The 20461-nt window shown below is 40.0% G+C and overlaps 1 protein-coding gene across 1 annotated transcript; it reads right to left on the minus strand.

Annotated features, from left to right (window-relative positions):
• Positions 1-201: 201 nt before the first annotated feature.
• tacr3a (tachykinin receptor 3a) lies at positions 202-19451 on the minus strand. Its single transcript, XM_028589274.1, has 5 exons — positions 19081-19451; positions 14707-14895; positions 14260-14410; positions 1350-1546; positions 202-535 (listed from the first exon to the last, which is right to left on the minus strand). Exons 1-5 carry the CDS (start codon positions 19446-19448, stop codon positions 202-204), a joined length of 1239 nt encoding a protein of 412 aa, XP_028445075.1. The 5' UTR covers positions 19449-19451.
• Positions 19452-20461: the final 1010 nt, after the last annotated feature.

Here is a 20461-nt window from a genome sequence, read left to right on the forward strand (position 1 = left end):
ATGCTCCATTATCCATCAAGGTAAACTATTTAATAATCTCTATATCCATATGGCCTTCTTTGTTAAACACTCTGATACAATGCTTCTACGTCTAAATTAAGCAAACAGCTGTGCACCGTTTGTATGTGCAGTGTATTACGCATGTGTGTACATTTCTGACATGCATGTATATGTCTGTGTGTAAGTCTGTGAGAACAACCTTTAAAAGAACTCCTCAGGTTGAGCGCTTGGAGCCCCTCCATTTTGCGTCTTCGCACCGCCACCGTTACATCCCGTGATCTCAATGTGGCGAGACGTGATGTAGTTTCTCTTCCTAGCGGACAGGGAGTGCTTCCCTTCAGAGCCATCACCTGCACCGCCATCACCCTCGGCAGGGTCGTAAACCATCAAGACAGTGGTATCCATTCGGGACAGCGTGTACATGCTGCTCTGGCGTGTCTGCTGCAGCCGCGTAGAGCGTAGTTCCAACTCGTCGTAGCTGGATACCTTGATGAATGGGCAGCAACGAAAAACTCGCTTGAAGCCAGCTCGAAACCTGCGCCACATCAAGAGGGTGAGGGGAACGGTTGGAAAAAACACAGGTTGAATGAGAAATAAATACATAAGTAAATGTTTTATAATGTTTTTTTCTACGAATTTTTCCTTTAATAATTCAAGAAGCAGCGTTTACTGTATACAATACTGTACCAAAAATTGGCAAAAATTAGTGATGCATTTCAAACTGTTTGTGCAGTGATGAAAAAGAGATCAATTGTGTGCAGTTGTTACTGTGAAAGTACTCAACAGTAAACCTGAGATCCTGGCAATGGATTATTTTCTGAACGCATTGAGGCTGTATTCATTGATACACCAAACAGCTTCAGATGCTTGAGAGAAGCAATTTTTTAAGTAATGTTTTTTAAAGAAACTAATTAATTTGTATGAGTAGACTGAGTAATGTAATTTATTCACTACAAAAACATGATCAAAATCAATTTATAAAAATTTCATTTTTGACTTTCAGATCTACAAATCCTTAAAAAAAACATTTCATCATTTCAGATACTCTAGATTTGTAGTCTAATTAAATGAACAAAAGACCATGGACCATACATATAAAGTACTTAATAAAACTCAGAGGGATGAATGGAGAGAATGTAATAAAATATGCAACTGATGTTGATATGTTGAAAGATTATGGATCCATGCCTAACTTCTACGAAAACATACAATGGCACTTCATTACACTCAGTGATGTGTAACAATACAATCAATCCCACTTGTTTCTCTTATTTACTAACAGCCTTAAAGTAGGTTCAGTTGTAACATTCCATGTTTTAGATTGTCAACACCCCCCTGTAGTTACCCACCTGCTGTTGAGGCAGCAGTAGATGATGGGGTTGTACATGGTGGAGCTCATTGCCAGCCACAGCACTGACAGGTAAACCTGCTGGATGTACTTCCACTTGACCAGACGTTTGTTGAGACCTGTCGCAATGAAGTAGACGTGATAGGGGAGCCAGCAGAGGGCAAAGGTCACCACTACGATGATCATCATCTTCACCACCTGCACGAGGAAAGAAAGAGCGATGATAAGAAACATGCACATGCTGTCATTGTTATCTGTGTTCAGGATTCCTGGAAGCATTGAGAGAGACAGCAATGTGCAAGCAGGAGGAAATTGCAAAAGAAAATACCACTGTCAACATGTCACTCTCTTTAAAACCAATGCATATTTGGGGGGAAGAATGTGGAGCTTGTAATTTTAGCCCATTTCTTTATTGCAGCATTTTGATAGCACCTAGCTAGGTGATGCATCTCAAGATTGTAATGGAAGGCAGGACGGTATGTTCTAGTCTCTTTCATCTTATAACATGTCCATGTCAGGGCTTTGTCACATGAACATGTACGGTATGCCAGAAAACGTTGAAGCACAGTAGCACTGTAATAATAAAATCTAAACTCAAATCAAAGTATATTTCATTAGGATTAACTCCTTGAGATGTATCATCTCATTTTCAATGTCGTCCCAGAACAAACAGAAAACAACAAAAAATGTAAAGCAACATACCACATAACATAAAACACAATAATGCAAAGGTAAAATAACAACTTACTCAATAACAAAAACAGAAAAGACTATATATCTATCTATCTATCTATCTATCTATCTATCTATCTATCTATCTATCTTTTAATTTATTTTTCTAACTGGAAGTGAAGTCAATTAACTGCTGTGTATTGTCCCTGGGGGGTAACTGGGAACACAATCTATAATAGTGTGTGGCTCCTCAGAGGCAGGCTGTAGAGGCACACTACCAGAGACAAAACAGACATTATTGCATCCCTCCTGAAATCCAAACAGAAGTCCTGGCAATCCCTGTGTTTAGTGCATGTTTCAAAGAAGTTTATGACTTTACACAAGCCATGCTGTAAACTGTGCTAGGTGGCTGCTAAACAGTGGTGGAGCAGTCAGTATTTTTGTTTGATGACAGTGTTGACATTAAATGAAGGCTCTGATTATTTCAAGAAGACACAAGTCAGATTTGAAAGTGATGTGAGGAGACTAATTAAAAGACGTTAACAACAAAGTAGATGTTATGGGTGCAGTGTAAATCTTTCCATTGCATGTGACATGCTCCATTGCCAACAATGTATCACAGCAATGAAGCGGGAGAACGCTCAGAGGGAAAGGTGAAGAGTCCAGTGTTGTTTATTTTAAATGGATGGATTGTATCAGTGTCTACAGTTCTGTAATAGTGAAACTAAATTCAGTTAACAAATTCATATCTTAGGTGTTAGAGGATGGCAGAACATACATGAGCGTTATTTAGGTAACTTGAACAACCCATTATTTTTCCGAAAGCTTGGCTACATGGCAAAAATAACTACTAACTGAGAAATACTGTGAATCTTATGTAAATAATACTGTATGTTCTCACTGTATGAGTGTTACTTTACAGGACAATGCTGTCTTAATCTATATTCTTATTATTGTCAACATCCCAAAACCAACAATGCGTTTGTCCATCTCTCAATATTATGGCAGCAGGACAGTGTATGTGGGACTGACTCAAACTACACTTCAGTGCTCATATTTGTTATAATGAAAACACATGTCATGTCATTTCGACAACACTGGAGGTCTATGGCACAAATGAATAAGCTATCAGGCATTGTCTATAGACACAGTTAGTAGGATGTATTCATGTGACAGACAGATCCAAGTGTTGAAAATCTTGTACTCTCTGGTTAAAGGCTAAGCTGTACCATCAAGACACATCCAGTTTCTTAATAGGCTAAATATGTTAATAAATTTGAGGAGGAGAAACACATTTGCTAAGTGCTCTTGGGTCTTGTTCAAACAATCCATATTTGGACTGCCAGAGAATTCAATACAATCCATATAACATATACTGTGTACCACAAAGGATATTCCATATGAGGCTGGATTCTTGAAGGACATACTTTATTGATCCCAGGGAGGGAAATTAAATTTGTTTTCACTCTGTTATTATTACAGAATGAGAATGGGAGTAAAAGCCTGACTGGTGCACAAATAGGGCAGTACAACAAAGAAACAATGGCCACATGGAGTGTAAAAGGTTTGTGTTTTTACATGTATTGTTTGCAGTATATGTTACACTGTTACAAAATGCTTCATAATAAAACAAACAAAAGAAGAGCAAACACAAACAAAATGAGATGTATGCTCCATATTGTTAGCTTAGTTAATGGAATGGAAATAAGTCTTGTGTAAATAAATAAATATGTCATCCTACGACATCGTCTTGATTGCTATCTTTTTAATGGTACTGATTAAAAAACACAACAATGCATCCTTTCTTCATTGAAAGGTTGCCTATTTAAAAATAGGATTGTTAGGTTTACAATTTAGTACACATCTGTATTAGAGGGGACAGGCTATCATTTATAGAGCGGTATTCACACAACATTGTCTGAAAGAATTTAACCTGTCAGTGTTTCATAATAATAATAATAATAATAATAAATTGAATTTATATAGCGCTTTTCATGGACTCAAAGTCGCTTTACAGGGCAGGGTAGATTAAAAACATAACAAAACAAGTAGAACAAAACAAAACAAAACAAGTAGAACAAAACAAGATTCAGATGAAAAATGGAGGGGGGCAGGGGGGCTATGGGTAGGCAGAGTTGAAGAGATGGGTCTTGAGGCGGGACTGGAAGATGGTGAGGGACTCAGAGGTGCGGATCTCTTGGGGGAGGGAGTTCCAGAGCCTGGTAGCTGCTCTGGAGAATGCTCTGTCCCCAAAACTGCGGAGTTTGGACTTTTGGATGGAGAGGAGACCGGCTGAGGTGGATCTGAGGGACCGTGAGGGTTGGTAGGGGGAGAGGAGGTCAGTAAGGTATGAGGGGGCCAGATGGTGGAGAGCTTTGTAGGTGAGGACCAGGATTTTGTAGGTGATCCGTTGGGAGATAGGAAGCCAGTGGAGTTGTTTTAGGACTGGAGTGATGTGGTGCCAGGATTTGGAGCGGGTAATGAGGCGGGCGGCTGAGTTCTGGACCAGTTGGAGTCGGTTGATGTTGGTAGAGCTGATGCCGAGGAGAAGTGAGTTGCAGTAGTCCAGTCGGGAGGAGATGAAGGCGTGAATGAGTCTTTCAGCAGCGGGGGGTGTGAGAGAGGGTCTGATTTTGGCGATGTTGCGGAGGTGAAAGAAGGAGGCTTTAATGACTTGACGGATGTGAGGCTCAAGGGAGAGGGTGGAATCAAAGATAACGCCAAGGTTGCGGGCCTGGGGAGATGGGGAGACAATGGTGCCGGCGATGGTGAGAGTGGGGTTATTGGTTTTGCTAAGTGTGGATTTGGAGCCGATCAGAAGGAATTCTGTTTTGTCGCTGTTGAGTTTGAGGAAGTGGTGTTGCATCCAGGTTTTAATAGCTGACAGACAGGAGTTGATGTGGGAGAGGGTAGGATTGTGGGGGGATTTGGTGCTGAGGTAGATCTGGGTGTCATCAGCATAGCAGTGGAAGTCCAGGTTGAAGTGGCGGAGTATCTGACCAAGAGGGAGGATGTAGATGATGAAGAGGAGGGGGCCGAGTACGGAGCCTTGGGGAACGCCTTGAGTAACTGTGGCTGTGGCAGAGGTGTGGTTGTGGAGAGAGATGAAATGGGATCTGTTGGCTAGGTAGGAGTGGAGCCAGCTGAGTGCAGTACCTTCGATACCGAGGTCTTTGAGTCTGGTGAGCAGGATGTTATGGCTCACGGTATCGAAGGCTGCACTCAGGTCGAGGAGGATGAGGATGTTGAGGGAACCGGCGTCAGCAGAGGTGAGGAGGTCGTTGAGGACTTTGAGGAGAGCGGTTTCTGTGCTGTGGAGGGGGCGAAACCAGATTGGAGAGGTTCGAATAGGTTATTGGCATGAAGATGGGTTTGTAGTTGTGAGGCGACTATCGTTCCAGGGTTTTAGACAGAAAGGGAGGTTGGATATTGGGCGGTAGTTGTTGAGAGAGGAGGGATGCAGGCCAGGTTTTTAAGGATTGGGGTGACAGCAGCAGTTTTGAAAGCAGAGGGACAGTTCAAGGGACAGTGAGGAGTTGAAGAGGTTAGTGAGGTAGGGGCATAGGACCGGGAGGCAGGACTTCAGGAGCGGAGTAGGGAGGGGGTCAAGGGAGCAAGTAGTGGGTTTGGAAGAGCTGATGAGTTTGGAGATTTCAGGAGAGTGACTGGGTCAAAATGGGAGAGGAGGCAGTGTGGAGGAAGGGTCGGGAGGTCTGTAGGGATGGGGAGAGGAGGGTCCAAGGTAGGTGCTGGAATAGATCCTGGGAGGTCAGATACAGGGGATAGAGATTTGTAAATGAGATTGATTTTGTCAGTGTAAAAGTGGAGGAATGAGTTGCAGAGATCCGGAGTAGAGGTAAGGAGGCTGTTGGTCCGAGGCTTGATGAGGTTGTTCATTGTGGAGAAGAGGGTTCTGGGGTTTTGGCAGGGGTCGGTGAGGATGGTGGAGAGGTAGGCAGATTTGGCAGCAATGAGGGCATCTTTGTAGGCGGTGAGATGGGATTTATAGGCTTCATGATGGACTGTGAGAGATGATTTCTTTGTCAGACGTTCAAGTTGGCGGCCAGTTTGTTTCATTTTCCGGAGTGCAGGTGTGTACCAGGGTGAAGAGGTGTTAAAAGTGACGGTTTTTGTTTTGAGGGGGGCCAGGGTGTTGAGGGAGGTAGACAAGGTGGAGTTGAGGTGGTCTGTGAGGTCATCAGGTGAGGTGAGGGTTGAGTCCAGGTGGAGAGCGGTGGAGAGCAGGTCAGAGAGATGGTGGGGATTGATAGATTTGAGGTTGCGGAAGGTGATTTCTCTGAGGAGGCGGGGGCGTGGGGTTGGAGAAGGGATGGTGAACCATATCAGTTTGTGATCAGAGAGGGGAAAGAGGCATGGATGGAGGTCGAGCACTGGTTGGTTGGTGGAGCAGACCAGGTCGAGGATGTGTCCTTTTTCATGGGTGGGGAATGTGACATGTTGGGTGAGAGAGAAGTTATCCAGTAAAATGTTGAATTCTGATGAGAGCTTGCAGGTGGGGGAGTCCATGTGAATGTTTAAGTCACCAAGTAGCAGCAGATGTGGAGAGAGAGATGAGGCTAGTGTGAGGAGTTCAGTAAAATCAGAGAGGAAGGAGGGATTTGGTTTAGGTGGCCGGTAAATGAGGATGACTGTCATGGAGGAAAGCGCTTTGAAGGCGAGATATTCAAACGATGATACTGAGGGGAGGGTGAGTTCTGTGATCCGGAAGTTCTGATTGAAAATAACAGCAAGGCCACCTCCACGGCGGGAGGGGCGGGGTTTGCCAATATAGTTGTAGCCAGGGGGGGATGCTTGGTTGAGGGAGAAGAAGTCGTTGGGTTGTTGCCAGGTTTCAGTGAGCAGAAGGAAGTCCAGAGTGTTGTCAAGGATTAGTTCATGGAGGGCAGGGGCTTTATTGTTGAGTGATCGGGTGTTGAGGAGGGCAAAGTTGGCATGGTGAGAGGGTGGTGGGATGGGGGCAGGCTGGAGAGATCTGAGGTTGTCCCGGTTAGCAGTACGTGTGGTCGGTGGGGTGTGGGGGTATTGCAGTTGAGGGGGGACAGTGAGCCGATTAGCAAATGATTGGAGATTATGATTAAGTGTATGTGAAGTCGTGGAGTTCAATAAAGAAATATAAGGCCCTTAAGGTAGCCAATAAGTAATAAGAATGAATTATTTCTACCAACTTACTCATGGACCAGACTGGTCTTTGACTGGTTTGTTTTGAGTTGGGATCAAACAGAATGATAATTAGATAAACTAAGTAATTCTCTATGTCTCAAACTTCCTTATGCAGAGGTCATTTTCCAGAGGACAAAGAAGAGAAGAAAGACTAACTACTGAGGGAACCATAAGATTGCCCATCACGTATACCTATCCCACATCCCACATCCAACTTGCTGCCTGAGGAAAGCAAGTGGACTCAAATAACAACTAAAAGAGAGCAACAGTGAGCAAAACAAATAAGTCTTTTTTTTTATCTTTCTTTCTGTTTATTTAATTTCCTGACTGCTGGGGTTTAACGTAATTGTGTAGCAAGTTTAAAAACTATGATTTAATTTTGGCAAATGTTTTTTCTACTACAGGTTGCTGAAAGACAGGATTGCAGGATTTATAAAGTAGACTGAATAAATGGGGAATCCACAATGTGCTTTACAAAAAAATTAATTGGAGAAAGACTGAATGAGATGCATAATTTGATCAAGTTTTCTGAAAATCAGTTGCCCCTAGTTTATATATGGTAGATATACTGTACATGTGCAAGTACATTTGTTTTTGAATGTATATGTGCACAATTTAGAGACCCTTTGGTGGTTTTCATACTTGGATTAAACTTGAAAAGCCAACACAAATGGGATCAGACAGAGCAGAGAGAATAAGAGATGAGTGAGGAACAAATATATGAAATTTACATACAGTAGAGCAGACCTCAAAGGGAGGATGTCTTATCACGTTTTACCACTTTGATGTTTCATGTTTGCTGTACTACAAAGACCAGTGGGACGAAAACTATAATAATAATATAATAATAATGGATATTGTGCTGTACCCAAGAGTCCTGCAGCAGGATTACTGGTGCTATTCGGCTGAGATATAGAATGTAACAAAACTGTGATTTCTTTTTTTTTTGTGAGGCATCTAGAGACTCAAATTGCCCGTGGAGAAAAATAATATGTGAGACATTCAGGAGAAGGAGCATAAGTTATCCTGGCTCTTTCCAAAGGTAACAAAATTAAACTACCAGCATCTACAAAGCTTAAGAATTACAATGTAATATATCTTTGGTTTATCCCGTACAACAAGAACCAAAGTGTGAAAACGACACATTATGGTTTTACTGGGCGTTATGTGCTGGACTAATTCTTAGCTTGGCCTGTGACTTCAGCTGGTTGCCTGGCAACCTCATTGTGACAAGACTCCAGGATGTTACTGTGCCAGTAAAGAACTATTCCACACTTACACATTTGTAAAACCACAGCTTTGGTTTTTGTGCAGAATAAATACATGACATATAAGCTGTAGCCTGCCTTCTATAAGAGAATGAATATGTTTGTGAGAGGGTGAATGAATTACTAGCCAGTTCCATATCATGTTATGACAATGGCAATTTTCCTGTAACATAGCAGGGGGGAAGCAGGCATCATGAGGGATGCCCAGGGTAGAATATATTTAATTTATGTCTTATGATTGGACATGGCAAATATCCACAGGTGTGTTTTTTCTTGTTAGAAGATACCAATGCGCTCCAGGAGAGACAAGTGCAAGCAATTGGCCTGCAGTTACTATTGTCTGAGCCCCTCCATCAGGTTTGAGAGTATAGTGTTTGTATTCAGGCCTCTCGAATATGGAGGTTCAATCTAAAGCAAAGTAGCCCATACATGTCTGTGTAATCTAAAGGCTATTTTATACCAATTCTATGACATGGAAAAGGGAGGTGAAGATGAGAGTGGCATTTGGTCCCTTGTTGTTGGCAAGCTTGTGTCACGATAAATGCACAACACAAACAGGAGCGCATGCAGGTGAAGTGTCTATTAGAACAACAGAAAATCCAGGTTTACGTGAAGGTAGAAGTGCAAGAATCAAAACAAAGGTGGTAATACGAGTAATGATAACAAAACCCCCAAATGGCTTGAAGTCCAAAAGATCCAAAACGCGGGTTTCGAAGTGAACAAATACACAGGGAACAATTAGGAAACACTCAACATATGACGAGGACACGACAAAGACTGAACAGAACAGAAGATATTATATACAGGGGCAAACGAGCAGGGAGGGAGCGAACAGGTGAAACATATGACAGATGAAACTGAACAAATAACAAAACTAAAAACAACAACCACGACAGCTTGTCAGAGCTACAAACAGAACATGTTTCACAGACATGTTTGACACAATATATGAATTAAGTATTATGTTTTTCTGAACGCATTTTTATGAATGAGTTTGTACGGTATTATACAAAAAAGTATGTACACTGATTTGTATGATATCTTACAAATAGGCAACCGTTGGCTGGCTACAGAGCTCCGTTAGATATCAATGAATCGGCATCAGTTATTAATTTGAGTTTACCTGATTAAAAGGTGACTGTAAACCGGGTACAGGACACCCCAAGCTGCCTGTCATTTTGGCCAACATTACAGTTAAGTTTAGGCGACAAAATGTGAGCGTCATGACAGCAACAGAAGTTAAGTTAAGGCACCAAGACGACTAGTTAAGTTTAGGAAAAAAATTGTGGTTTGGATTTAAACACTGCCAAGGAACATGTACTCCTGGGTGAAAGACGGTCATTGTGATGCATACAGCAAAAAATACAAGAATGCTTATGAAATACATTGCTTTACTTTTCGTAGCTACAGTATTTGTACAGAAAGTTAATGACAACTGCCTGTTTTTTCTACTGCACACAAGTTGTAGAGCAATGGTTGGTGTGGATGATGATTAAGCAACAAAATTAGTTTGGGGTTAGGGAAATAGGAAGGGAAACAAGAGTTAATTTTTTTTTTTTTTTGTTCAGGCTTTAGAAAATCTAACCTAATAATCTAATCTAATCTAATCTAAGACTTTGGCCAATCACAGGTCATATCAAGAAAGAGAGTATTTCTATTGGCTGCTCTGCAAATGTAGATGTGCTTGCACCTTCCTTTTGGTGAATTCATGGCTTAACTATTACATTAGAGAGACGTTATTGTCATCCATCTATTTACAGTAAATAGTGTAAAAATGTAGTCCAGATTAGCGGACATTTGCTGTGAATTTTAGGGAGAGCTGGTCTGCTGGTGTCAACACTTTTAAAATGTATTTGCTGTTGTAAGTTAGTAGTATATAAATACAATTTATCAACCGTGTATAAATACACTATTAAATGCAGCAAAATCTCCAAAGCATTTCACATACAAAGTCAAATGAGCAGTGGGAAACAAATGGGAGTAGACAAGGAAAACATATTAGTTTGATGCTGATTTACTTTGGAAAAAAAGTAATGAAACTCACATGCTAATGAGCTTTTTAATGCAAAATAGATATTGAGTCCCACCAACAGTTTGCTTCACAAATAAAATCCCTCAGGTCAACCTTGTCTACTAAAAAATATGTTTATTAATTTGCAGATATAATAATATGCTATAAATTTTCATTTCCTTATGTGGATTTCATTTCAAAGTTTTTTTTACTTGATTTGTTAAAAAAAATAAAAGGTTCAGATGCAAAAAAAACGTAAAATGTTTTGTGCTTTGCACTGTCTCCATCAACACCATCAACACTGACTGCCTGCCTACACCATGTATGCAATACAACAGTGTAACACACTTCATAGACTGGAACAAAACAGTTGAACAAACCCTGTCTCTTACAAATTATGTATAGTGTACACACTAATATGCAAAAGCCAAAACATTTTAATTAAAACATACTGTTGCCCTACTTTTTTAAATCAACATAACGAGTCATCAAATGTTTTGATGAATCAGCAAAGCTGTAATTTGCAAAACATTCACTGACAGAATATTTAATTTGTTTTACAATGTACATGTAGCAACTACAGCATTATAAACAGTTGTATGATTACATGTAGGCACTAAAATCACTTGGTTGCTGATTTCGGTTAAATATTGAAAAAGTCAACAATGACTTGAAGCAGAAGACTGGACTCGTTAACGTTTTAAACATCCAAAGGGAAAATTTGGCACCTTTACTGTAAATGTCTAATCAGTACTGATTGCCAGCTGTGCCCACATGTACCAGGATACCAGGATTGGGCACGAGTGGCGACACAGAGAACATTGGAAAGAACTGCAGACTTTTTTCACACCATATCCCTCATTCATATAGAGATAAGGTTGGACATTACTGAATTGTCCCTTTAACCAAAACCTTCCCTTAACCATAAATAAAATGTTTTTTAGTCTACAACTAACTTACGGGAAGCAGGGCATGAATCACTGGTCTCTGGTGTCAAAGTCCTGTGCTTTGTAGGTCAACCACACATCCCTCCCACCTACCTATGACTTCTGTGCAGTACAGGAATGTACACTTCCTGGATAATTACATTCCTTCAAATGCATATTTGGAATGCACATTTAGTCATATATCAATGTCATTGTCTGCAGGCTTTACCATGTTAAATGTAAGACTTTCCAAGACCTTTTTAACCCCACATAAAATACAATTTAATACCTGTTTAACCATCATTGACCAAAGTAGGAAGGATATGACTTAGAATTAGCTATTATAATGTCACGTTTATTTCCAGTATTTTTGCAATAATCTAAATAAGACAATAAATCAATGCAAAAGACTTGGATAAGTGGCATAAAATGGATAGATTGATTAATCAATTGAAAATGATATTTTTATTTAAATGACCAAAACTTGCCCATTATGAGATGAGGAGCTTCCTAGCTACAGTAGCTAGCAGTAGTGACAGTGTCTGCAATAGGTCTGATGATGCTAATTAAAACTCCACAAAAGAATATTGAACAGTCTCCTCTGTGCACAATCCACTGTCGAAACAATCCGTTTTAGTTTAATCTGGTGTTTGACATCTCCCAACTGCCTCTAATCAGAAACACATTTTATAATTAGCATTGCCAGGAAAGCAAGAATATTTAAAGTTGTTTGTAAGTTAAATTTGAGGCTTTATAATATTGCTGTGAATAATAATTTAAATTCTTTTGAATACTTTTCCAGACCTACCATAGCCTGTTTGGAGCCAGCTCTTAAAGCCATTGCAAGAAAGAACAGGAAGGTACTGAGGAGTCCAAATAAAGTAAAAATAGGAATGGCTTTAACCTAAGTGTTCCAGCAGGAGCCTTTGTCAGGGTGTGAAAAATACAAAGATCCATTTTTTGTCATTACAGTTACTGGTGTGAAGAAAGAGTGCAGGAGATTATGTGCCTGTAGCCACAGCCCTTAACGCCGGCACTCACTCTCGAAAGAAAGCAGCCAACTCCTATTGTCTAATAGTGCAGCATGGTGAATGGTAAATGGCCCTTAAGAAATTGCTTCTATTGTGATTATTGATATGGATCAAACCTGTGCACTAGGCTCTGTCAGAACAGACAGATCTTTTGACACTAGTCCAGTCAGGATTAGAATTGTTCCATTAACTCTGCAGGTTAGCAGGACGCTCACATACACAGCAGCTTAACGCTGTTCTACTTCCTATCATAAAAAAATAAATCTGATTTTTTAGAGGTAATCCATCCCAAGCTTTTCACTTATTGATCTTCACAGATACTTAGGAAGGACTCCCCATAGACCCATTTTCTGTCTGGAAGACTCAGGATCATGATCTTCAGCCAATACTGATTCTTAGGAAAAGGTTAAAGCATGTAAAGGCAAAGACAGAACTTTGGATGCTGCATCAACAATGCTCTTGGTGCTCGGGAACGTGGGCAGCCACAGGGAAATCATATAGTGCAGTCACAGAATCAGAAGCATATTAATGTTTTCTAATAAAGATATAAAGAGGAATGGATATCCATCATAACCTCTATTGGAATTAACTGACCTTGTCTGTGCCAAGTAATACTGCATTGTATTTGCCAGTGATGTTGCAGTAGGTGATTCATTTGCCCTCTTCACCCTTTTATGACCCAGTTGTCTGCTGCAAGATGTGTTTTCTCATATTGTTCACTCCTTATTGTAGCATTAAACAGTCTTATTGTAAAAGAATGTCTTGCATGAGCCCCTGAATAGGTCTAAGTGCGGACAAACTCAATGCCTCGAGACACTGTTGGTTCTCAGAGCTTGTGCCTGTCCGTGTGGATGGAAAAAGAGTTGATTGAGGACAAGTGACAACCACAAAGGTTGTGTTCTGTGGAATCAAGGTTTTCTTCCCTGAAATGTTCACAGTGCAGTGTGTCTGCCTGTTGCACACATATACAGAAGGCAGAAGTCATTCTTCTTCTTTAATGATGTATGCTCTAGCTCTAGTCTCATTTTTAAGTGTAAGGTTTATATAATAATTTTCTACCTGACACAGAAGATGTCAACTGAAATTAAAGCAGAATTATTAGTTAATAACTGTATTAATTGTTGAGCTTGATTAACAGTATTTTTCCTTTTAATCTCACCAGTGGGAATCCAATCTCATATTTCTATTTTTTAACTAATTCCAGTGATTAAACACAACAAAAAGCTTATAGGGAGTTATTTTGGTACAATTACAGATGGAAAATATTCATATTTTCTATATCACAGGCTTAACATTGCACAAACATCATACATGGAGCGTTGCTGTATAGAATTACCTTGTTATGTTTTATCTCTACCAATGATATTACAACTAGGATACATTCACAATTAATTAGATTTGGAGGTGGTCAGGGATTTTCTCCATCAGACAAATGTTTTTTTGCCACAGCAATTCAATCAACAGAGACAGAGGCTTAATTCCAAATCCTAAAGGTACACAGACACCAGCCAGATGGATAATTGTTCTGATGCTTATTGAATGTCTTCTTGTTTTACCAAAAAAGGATCAGAAAATTGAAAAACTCCCAGATCTCTGTCAAAATGGCATACTGCCTATAATCGTCCTTTTCCTATTCCTACTTCTAGAAATGAGATAATAATTACCTGGAGCCACAGGCTGCTCACTGTCAGACAATTATGGATTATTCCTGGTTCTCGGACTTGTGGCGTTCAAAGATCATCATGTTCACAGTCAGTAATTGAGCTGCCCCAGGTCATAAGTCAAATTCTTAAATGAATGGTGTACTATCTCCGCTGCTTACCTTCCTTTTAGCCCTGAGCTGTCCATGATAGTTATCAGATGAGTCTCCTGGGATCTCCCCTCCCCACAGAGTCAACCCCACGATGGTGTAAGTGATGCCCATCACCACTAAGGGTAGCACGTAGACCAGAACTGTCACTATGGTGTGATACCTAGAAAGAAAAAGGAGAGAAGGCAGGAGAGTGATTACATTTATTAAATATTTATCACAGTGTAAATTTATGTCTTATGTTCTGCTATGACAACAGTTAGCAAGGAATAACTTAATGGTTACACCTGTGGATAAATTGTAAATGATATCATAATTACAGCATTATAGGTAATTTGCATGGAGCAACCTGTTAAAATGAGCTACATACATGAACTTAGAGAAAAATGTTGCAACAGTTTGTGGAAAGAACAGAGCTACACTGTCTGGTATCAAAGCAAGTTACAAAATATTTCTCACATGAAGGGGTCGTCAGCCATGCGAGGCCAGGCCACGTAGCAGAGGGTCCTGCGGGGCAGAGCTCGGGTGGTGGAGAAGTAGCAGAGAGGGAAGGCCAGAACCACGGCCAGACTCCAGATACAGACGATTACTGCCGTGGTGGCCTTTGCGGACAGACGAGGCTTCAGGGGATGGATGATGGCCATGTACCTACGGGTCAGAGGTAGTGTTTCAAGCCTCATACATATTTAATAATTTGTTGGTTGATTCATTTATTTAATCTTTATTTAACCAGGAAGTCACTTGAGATACATTATAGACTTTGCAAGAGACCCTGTAGCTTTTTGTTTACAGTTTTGGGCTGGTGTTGGAAATTAGCTTTAGCTATATACACGTCACCAGTATATCGGACACTGTCTCGCCAACTGTCAATGTTTCTCTGTACTTTTCCCTTACAAATAAACTAATAACCTAAATGACATCCATTTTCCATAAACTTTTAGGCTTTTGATTCATTAAAATTAAGTAATGTCTACTTGTACAGGTGATGGCATTACAGTGACGTGTGACCTGCTTAAATAATGGAAAATTAAAGCACTTTTCAGTGGCCTGAAGAGGTCAAAGTAAACAGCATTCCACAAGAAAAAGAAAAATATTAGAGAATAGTATAAAAAGTGAAAATAACTCAGATTTATCTTGGGAAGCAATACTAAATGTAATTAAAAAGCAATGGATGATTTAACTTTTTAACTTTTTTATTTCATAAATAATATATGTTATTTTCTGCCTTGCAGCCTGTAAAAGTCCAATTATACTGTGGCGTTAGGTTTTCCGGGAAATTGATGGATGATTAATTAAAAAAAATTGTGATGAGATTAAGTTTGAATAACAAAGTAAAGCACTCAGAAATGGCAGGAGATTATCAACTCAGGATGCTACATGATTTTCAATTGCTGCTAACGCAGGCTTAGAGTCGCTAATTCAATCTTCATAAGATGGTAAAGAATGGGTCTTGTCCTGTCACCTCAGTGACTGGAACTCTCTGAGGGACAACAACAAAGATGCCCCATCTATCACGAGTAATTGCTTGGCATTTATTCTGTGTGTCTCGCTGGTCCTTGTGGTTGGCAGTGTGTGAATAGATTGTTAGATGTCCAATCAAGTATGCATCACAGCAGTATGTGTTATTTGGGATCCAACGGGCTTGCACAACGGTGGCTTATCTGATAGACTTGTAACCACTGAGCAATAACCACAATGCAAAGCCAGTAACACTTGAATAACATGATTACGCAACCACACATTCACAGAGGCGTCAGCATCGACTGGGCATGATTACAGAAACATTACAGCAGCCAATTAATAAATCATTTTACATTTTTTTGTTCAACCTGGGAGTCTGTTATGCCTTAAGATGCATGAAAGCTTTCAGACAACGTATTGTTTGGAAACCACGTCACCGTTGTGTGACAACACCAACTAAACACTCACTTTATCACCGCCTGGTGTTTAACTAGCAGACATTACCTTGGATGAGACTTCCAGCGCGGGTAGGCCGACATTACGTGCACAGCTGAATGTCAAATGTTGGCTCATACGTTATCAGAGGAAAGGAGTACGTTAAATGTTTCAGCCACCATTACTCCACGGCATCTTATAAATACTTAAAATGTCAGTTCAAATGACACAACTAATTGTATCTAGCCATGCAGATGGTTTTGATTTTGTTTGTTTGGATGTTGAGATATCTACCTCTGAGATTTCTGATGTCACCACAACAAAATGAAAGTGAAGACTTGTATCTGTGTTGCTGACAGAATTGAAACATTATTCTTTAAAAAAAGATTCAACAACATCTACCTCCAGCAACAATGTCCCTATTGCACTGGATACTCCGCAGATATCATTGTCAACAGTTTTCATAGGGACTATGCTCCTGAAAGTATAGGAACATTTTTGTTTTATGCTTTTTATTATTTTTGCTGCTCAAGCAAAAATCCATTAACCTACTATTGGGAAGGAGGAAAAAATCTCACACATGGATATTTTTAAAACTAGACAAATTAAAACCGATATATTCATGATTAGTGAAATATAGTGAAATGACCCATATGGAAAATATCTCTGGTTATTCTCAGTGATGTGTGCCTCCTTCTCCAGTTCTTCCTGCACATAACATTATATACATATATATATATATATATATATATATATATATATATATATATATATATATATATATATATATATATATATATATATATATATATATACACTAGGGCTGCACAATATAAGGAAAAAACGCAATATGCGATTGCATTTTGAATTTTGTGATAACGATATTACCTGCGATAAAAAAATATTAAAATGTACTCCGCTTTCAGAATTCTTCTAAAATACAATTTTACAAAATTTCTTGTTGAATTTGAAACAAATAAAAGGAAATCATTCCCAACATTCTGTTATTAAACAAATTGAACATTAAATTAAACATAAAAGGCCCCAATAAAATAAGAACGACAGTTTCTTTTTAAAGTGCAGTTTTCTACTGATATGTTCTTTCAACTATCGTGATATGTTGCAGCCTTTCGCGATATGTAAATTGCGGCAGTTGATATTGCGATGGCGATAAAAAAAACTATACATTGTGCAGCCCTAATATATACTTTAATGCTATGTGCAGGGACCTAATGATGTTTTCCACATACAGTATCTACAGCTTCAGCACAAGCAAATAAAGGTGTGAGAAATGAAAAAAGGCACGAGCCATGTCATCAAAAAAAGCTTCAAGGCTTCGCCAGTTACGTTTCACACAGCCACCTGCGTTTGCTTTGCTCCAGCGCCTAAGAAAACACGCTTGCAGAGAGTCAACAGAAAGGACAAATTCACAGATGGTCACGAACTGTGGCCTCATGCCATTTCAAGACATCAGAGTGGAGACAGCATCATACTGGGGTTACGAAAAGCATGACTGGAGGTTACATCTACATCATGTAGGTCATACCAATGTTCTCTTTCTCAGTACACGGTTGACAGAATTTAACAGACACTGCAGACCAAAAAAACAAACCCATGCGAGCTGCTGTAGAGGAGCCAAAATGAGCACGGCCTCAGGAAATGCATTTCTCCCTTCCTGTGTCAAGGAGAAGGAAAACACCTCACGCAGCATCACAACACACTGTGACACTTGTATACTGGCTGTAGACACACACTATGCCTGCATGCAGCTTCTTGGCAGATTCTACAGGCATTATGTTTTCATTATGTTGGCCTGTGGTAGCTTCCTTCATCAGTCTAATCCCTTTATTCAAACATGATGACGTATGTTGGTCCACTGATCAGTATCAAAGCCCGGCTGATAGTAATGACTGCATTACTGGAAACGACAGGGGCAGGAAAGGAGACAGAGATGCAGGAACACAGAAAGAAATAAGTGTGGAAGAGCAAAGAAGATACATAATATGAGTGCATGTGACAGAAAACCAGTCAGAGAGCGTAAAAAACATGGAGGAAAAGGGTGATTTTTTCTAGGGTGTTGCCACACAAAGTCATTCACAGACAGTGCAAAACAACAGCTTCAGTATATGATTCATTGGCAGCGAAATGTAAAAATTAATGTGTGGAATAGGCTAATGGTGGGTGAGATGGCAGTCACCCTGCAGGTAAACCACCTTTCCAGTTATAATCATGCAAATCACAAACATGTTACTGCCCCCCTACTGGGAACTGAAATAAATATAAACTTAAATCAGCAGGGAGCATTACTGATGAAATAATGTGGGCACAATGGCATCATTGGAATTTAAATTAAAATGATGGAGACTTCATCAAAGCAAGTTCTTATGAGCATGAGCTAGAACATCAAATGACTTGAACTGCATAAGCATTGCCAAATGGAGCATCTTCAAGCAAGCCATAACACTTTTTTTTAAAGCACAAGATTCAATTTTCCACCAATGCTGGTGAAAGTAGTGAAGTAGAATAATCAAAAACGAGATGTCCAAAAAATCACGCATGAAGCACCTGAGATAGAAGTCTTGAACTGAGAAGATATTTGTATAGCTTGAAATATTTATGGTATGGGATCTAGATATATAATTTATTCTTTGATTGTTAAAGTGTGTTAAATGTAGTATGCATTCAAATTGGATATTCTATCTCAATTGCTTTATTGCATTGCCCCTTTTTCTTTAATACGCAAACTAATACTGATTGAGTAGACGCACTAAGAATAATTTAAATCTAAATTATTGCTCCTTTAATAAAAATAAAAAAAAATCACAATACATGTGCCCACAAATGTAACTGGTCACCTGAGGGGTTAGGGGCATGGGGAAAGTTTAGCATAATTAGTCATTCGATAAATATTGTTCTTGCAGCATTTCATAAGCCCACCTGTCCACAGCTATCGCAGTCATGGAGTAGATGCTTGCAAACACGGATGTTACCGGGAAGAAGTTGTGGAATTTGCAGTACCCTTCCCCGAAGTACCACTCCCCATGGGCAGCATAAATAAAGTTTATCAAAGTGTTAAACGCGGCCATTGACGCGTCCGAAAACGCCAAATTTAGGAGAAAGTAGTTCGTTACCGTCCTCATACGCTTGTGGGCAAGAATGATCCAAATTACGATGAGGTTTCCAAACACCGCCACCGCCAGTACCGAGCTGTAGGCTACGGACCAGAGAGCTACGCGCCACGGCGGCTGCACAAACTGGTTGGTGAAGTTCGCCGTCATGTTGGATCCTTTGTGTGGAGCTGCCATCCTCTTCTCCTTTCCCCTCAAATATAGTGAATGATTTAGTTGTTTCAGTAGTCTGATCCAGTCACTGAGGTGCAAAGCTATAGCTTTGGTGTGAATGGTGTGAGGATTTGCGTATATGCACCATAGCGCGCAACCTAAGCAAATCACTATCCTTAAACAATACACATCTCCTTCCCAGATCCCCACAGTGAATGTCTCCAATCGTTCCGCACTTTTTAGTATAAGGTAAGACTAATAAAAACGCGGGGACATGTAATAAATATTCTCCAGTGCCTGTTGACTGTGGTTGTGAGCGCACAGCCTCTCCTCCAGCAGCAGCAGCAGCAGGCAGGGCGCCGTGCGCACTCAGTGACGCACAAGTGGCACGCGTGGTAAAAGAGATTGATTGATACTTGTGGCTGCTGTTTTAAACTTCATGAATAAGAGATGTACTAAGCTGTTTCTCTTCGGGGTATATAATCAGTCAGCGGCAGCGCACACTGTGTACCTTTATCTTCTGTGACCCTTCAGATAATCTTGTGTCAGCAGCATTTCAAAGAAGCCACAAATAGGATATTGAAATATTGCAGGCAGTGTGTACAAAGATATCACTCTTTTCATAAATTTCAGTGTCACCTCCTTCTGTTGAGTTTTTTCCACCACTGTCAAATTATGTATCTGTCTTGGTGCTTTTCTTATCACAGTCTTATTCATTCTCACAGTGCACCTCAGAGAATGTTCAATCCTGTATCTGAATGGCTGTGACTCTTACCCTTTCTGTCACATCAATATTCACAACTAACAGGCTGAAGTCCCTCCCAGACATCCAACTCTTCACATCAGATAAACCTCCTTCATCTGCTTACATAGCCTTTAGAGCAATGGTAACCTCTACACTAGTACATTTACATGTCTTCATGGCTTATCAAATCCAATCAATCCAGTAAAGCTGTTCAACAGACAACTATGTCTGTGACTATACAGTGGCACGTCATATCCAGTCATTTCATTCTTTGAAACAACACATCCCTACT

Source organism: Perca flavescens, chromosome 2 (assembly GCF_004354835.1).
Source record: "Perca flavescens isolate YP-PL-M2 chromosome 2, PFLA_1.0, whole genome shotgun sequence".
In the NCBI taxonomy this organism is placed as follows: domain Eukaryota; kingdom Metazoa; phylum Chordata; class Actinopteri; order Perciformes; family Percidae; genus Perca; species Perca flavescens.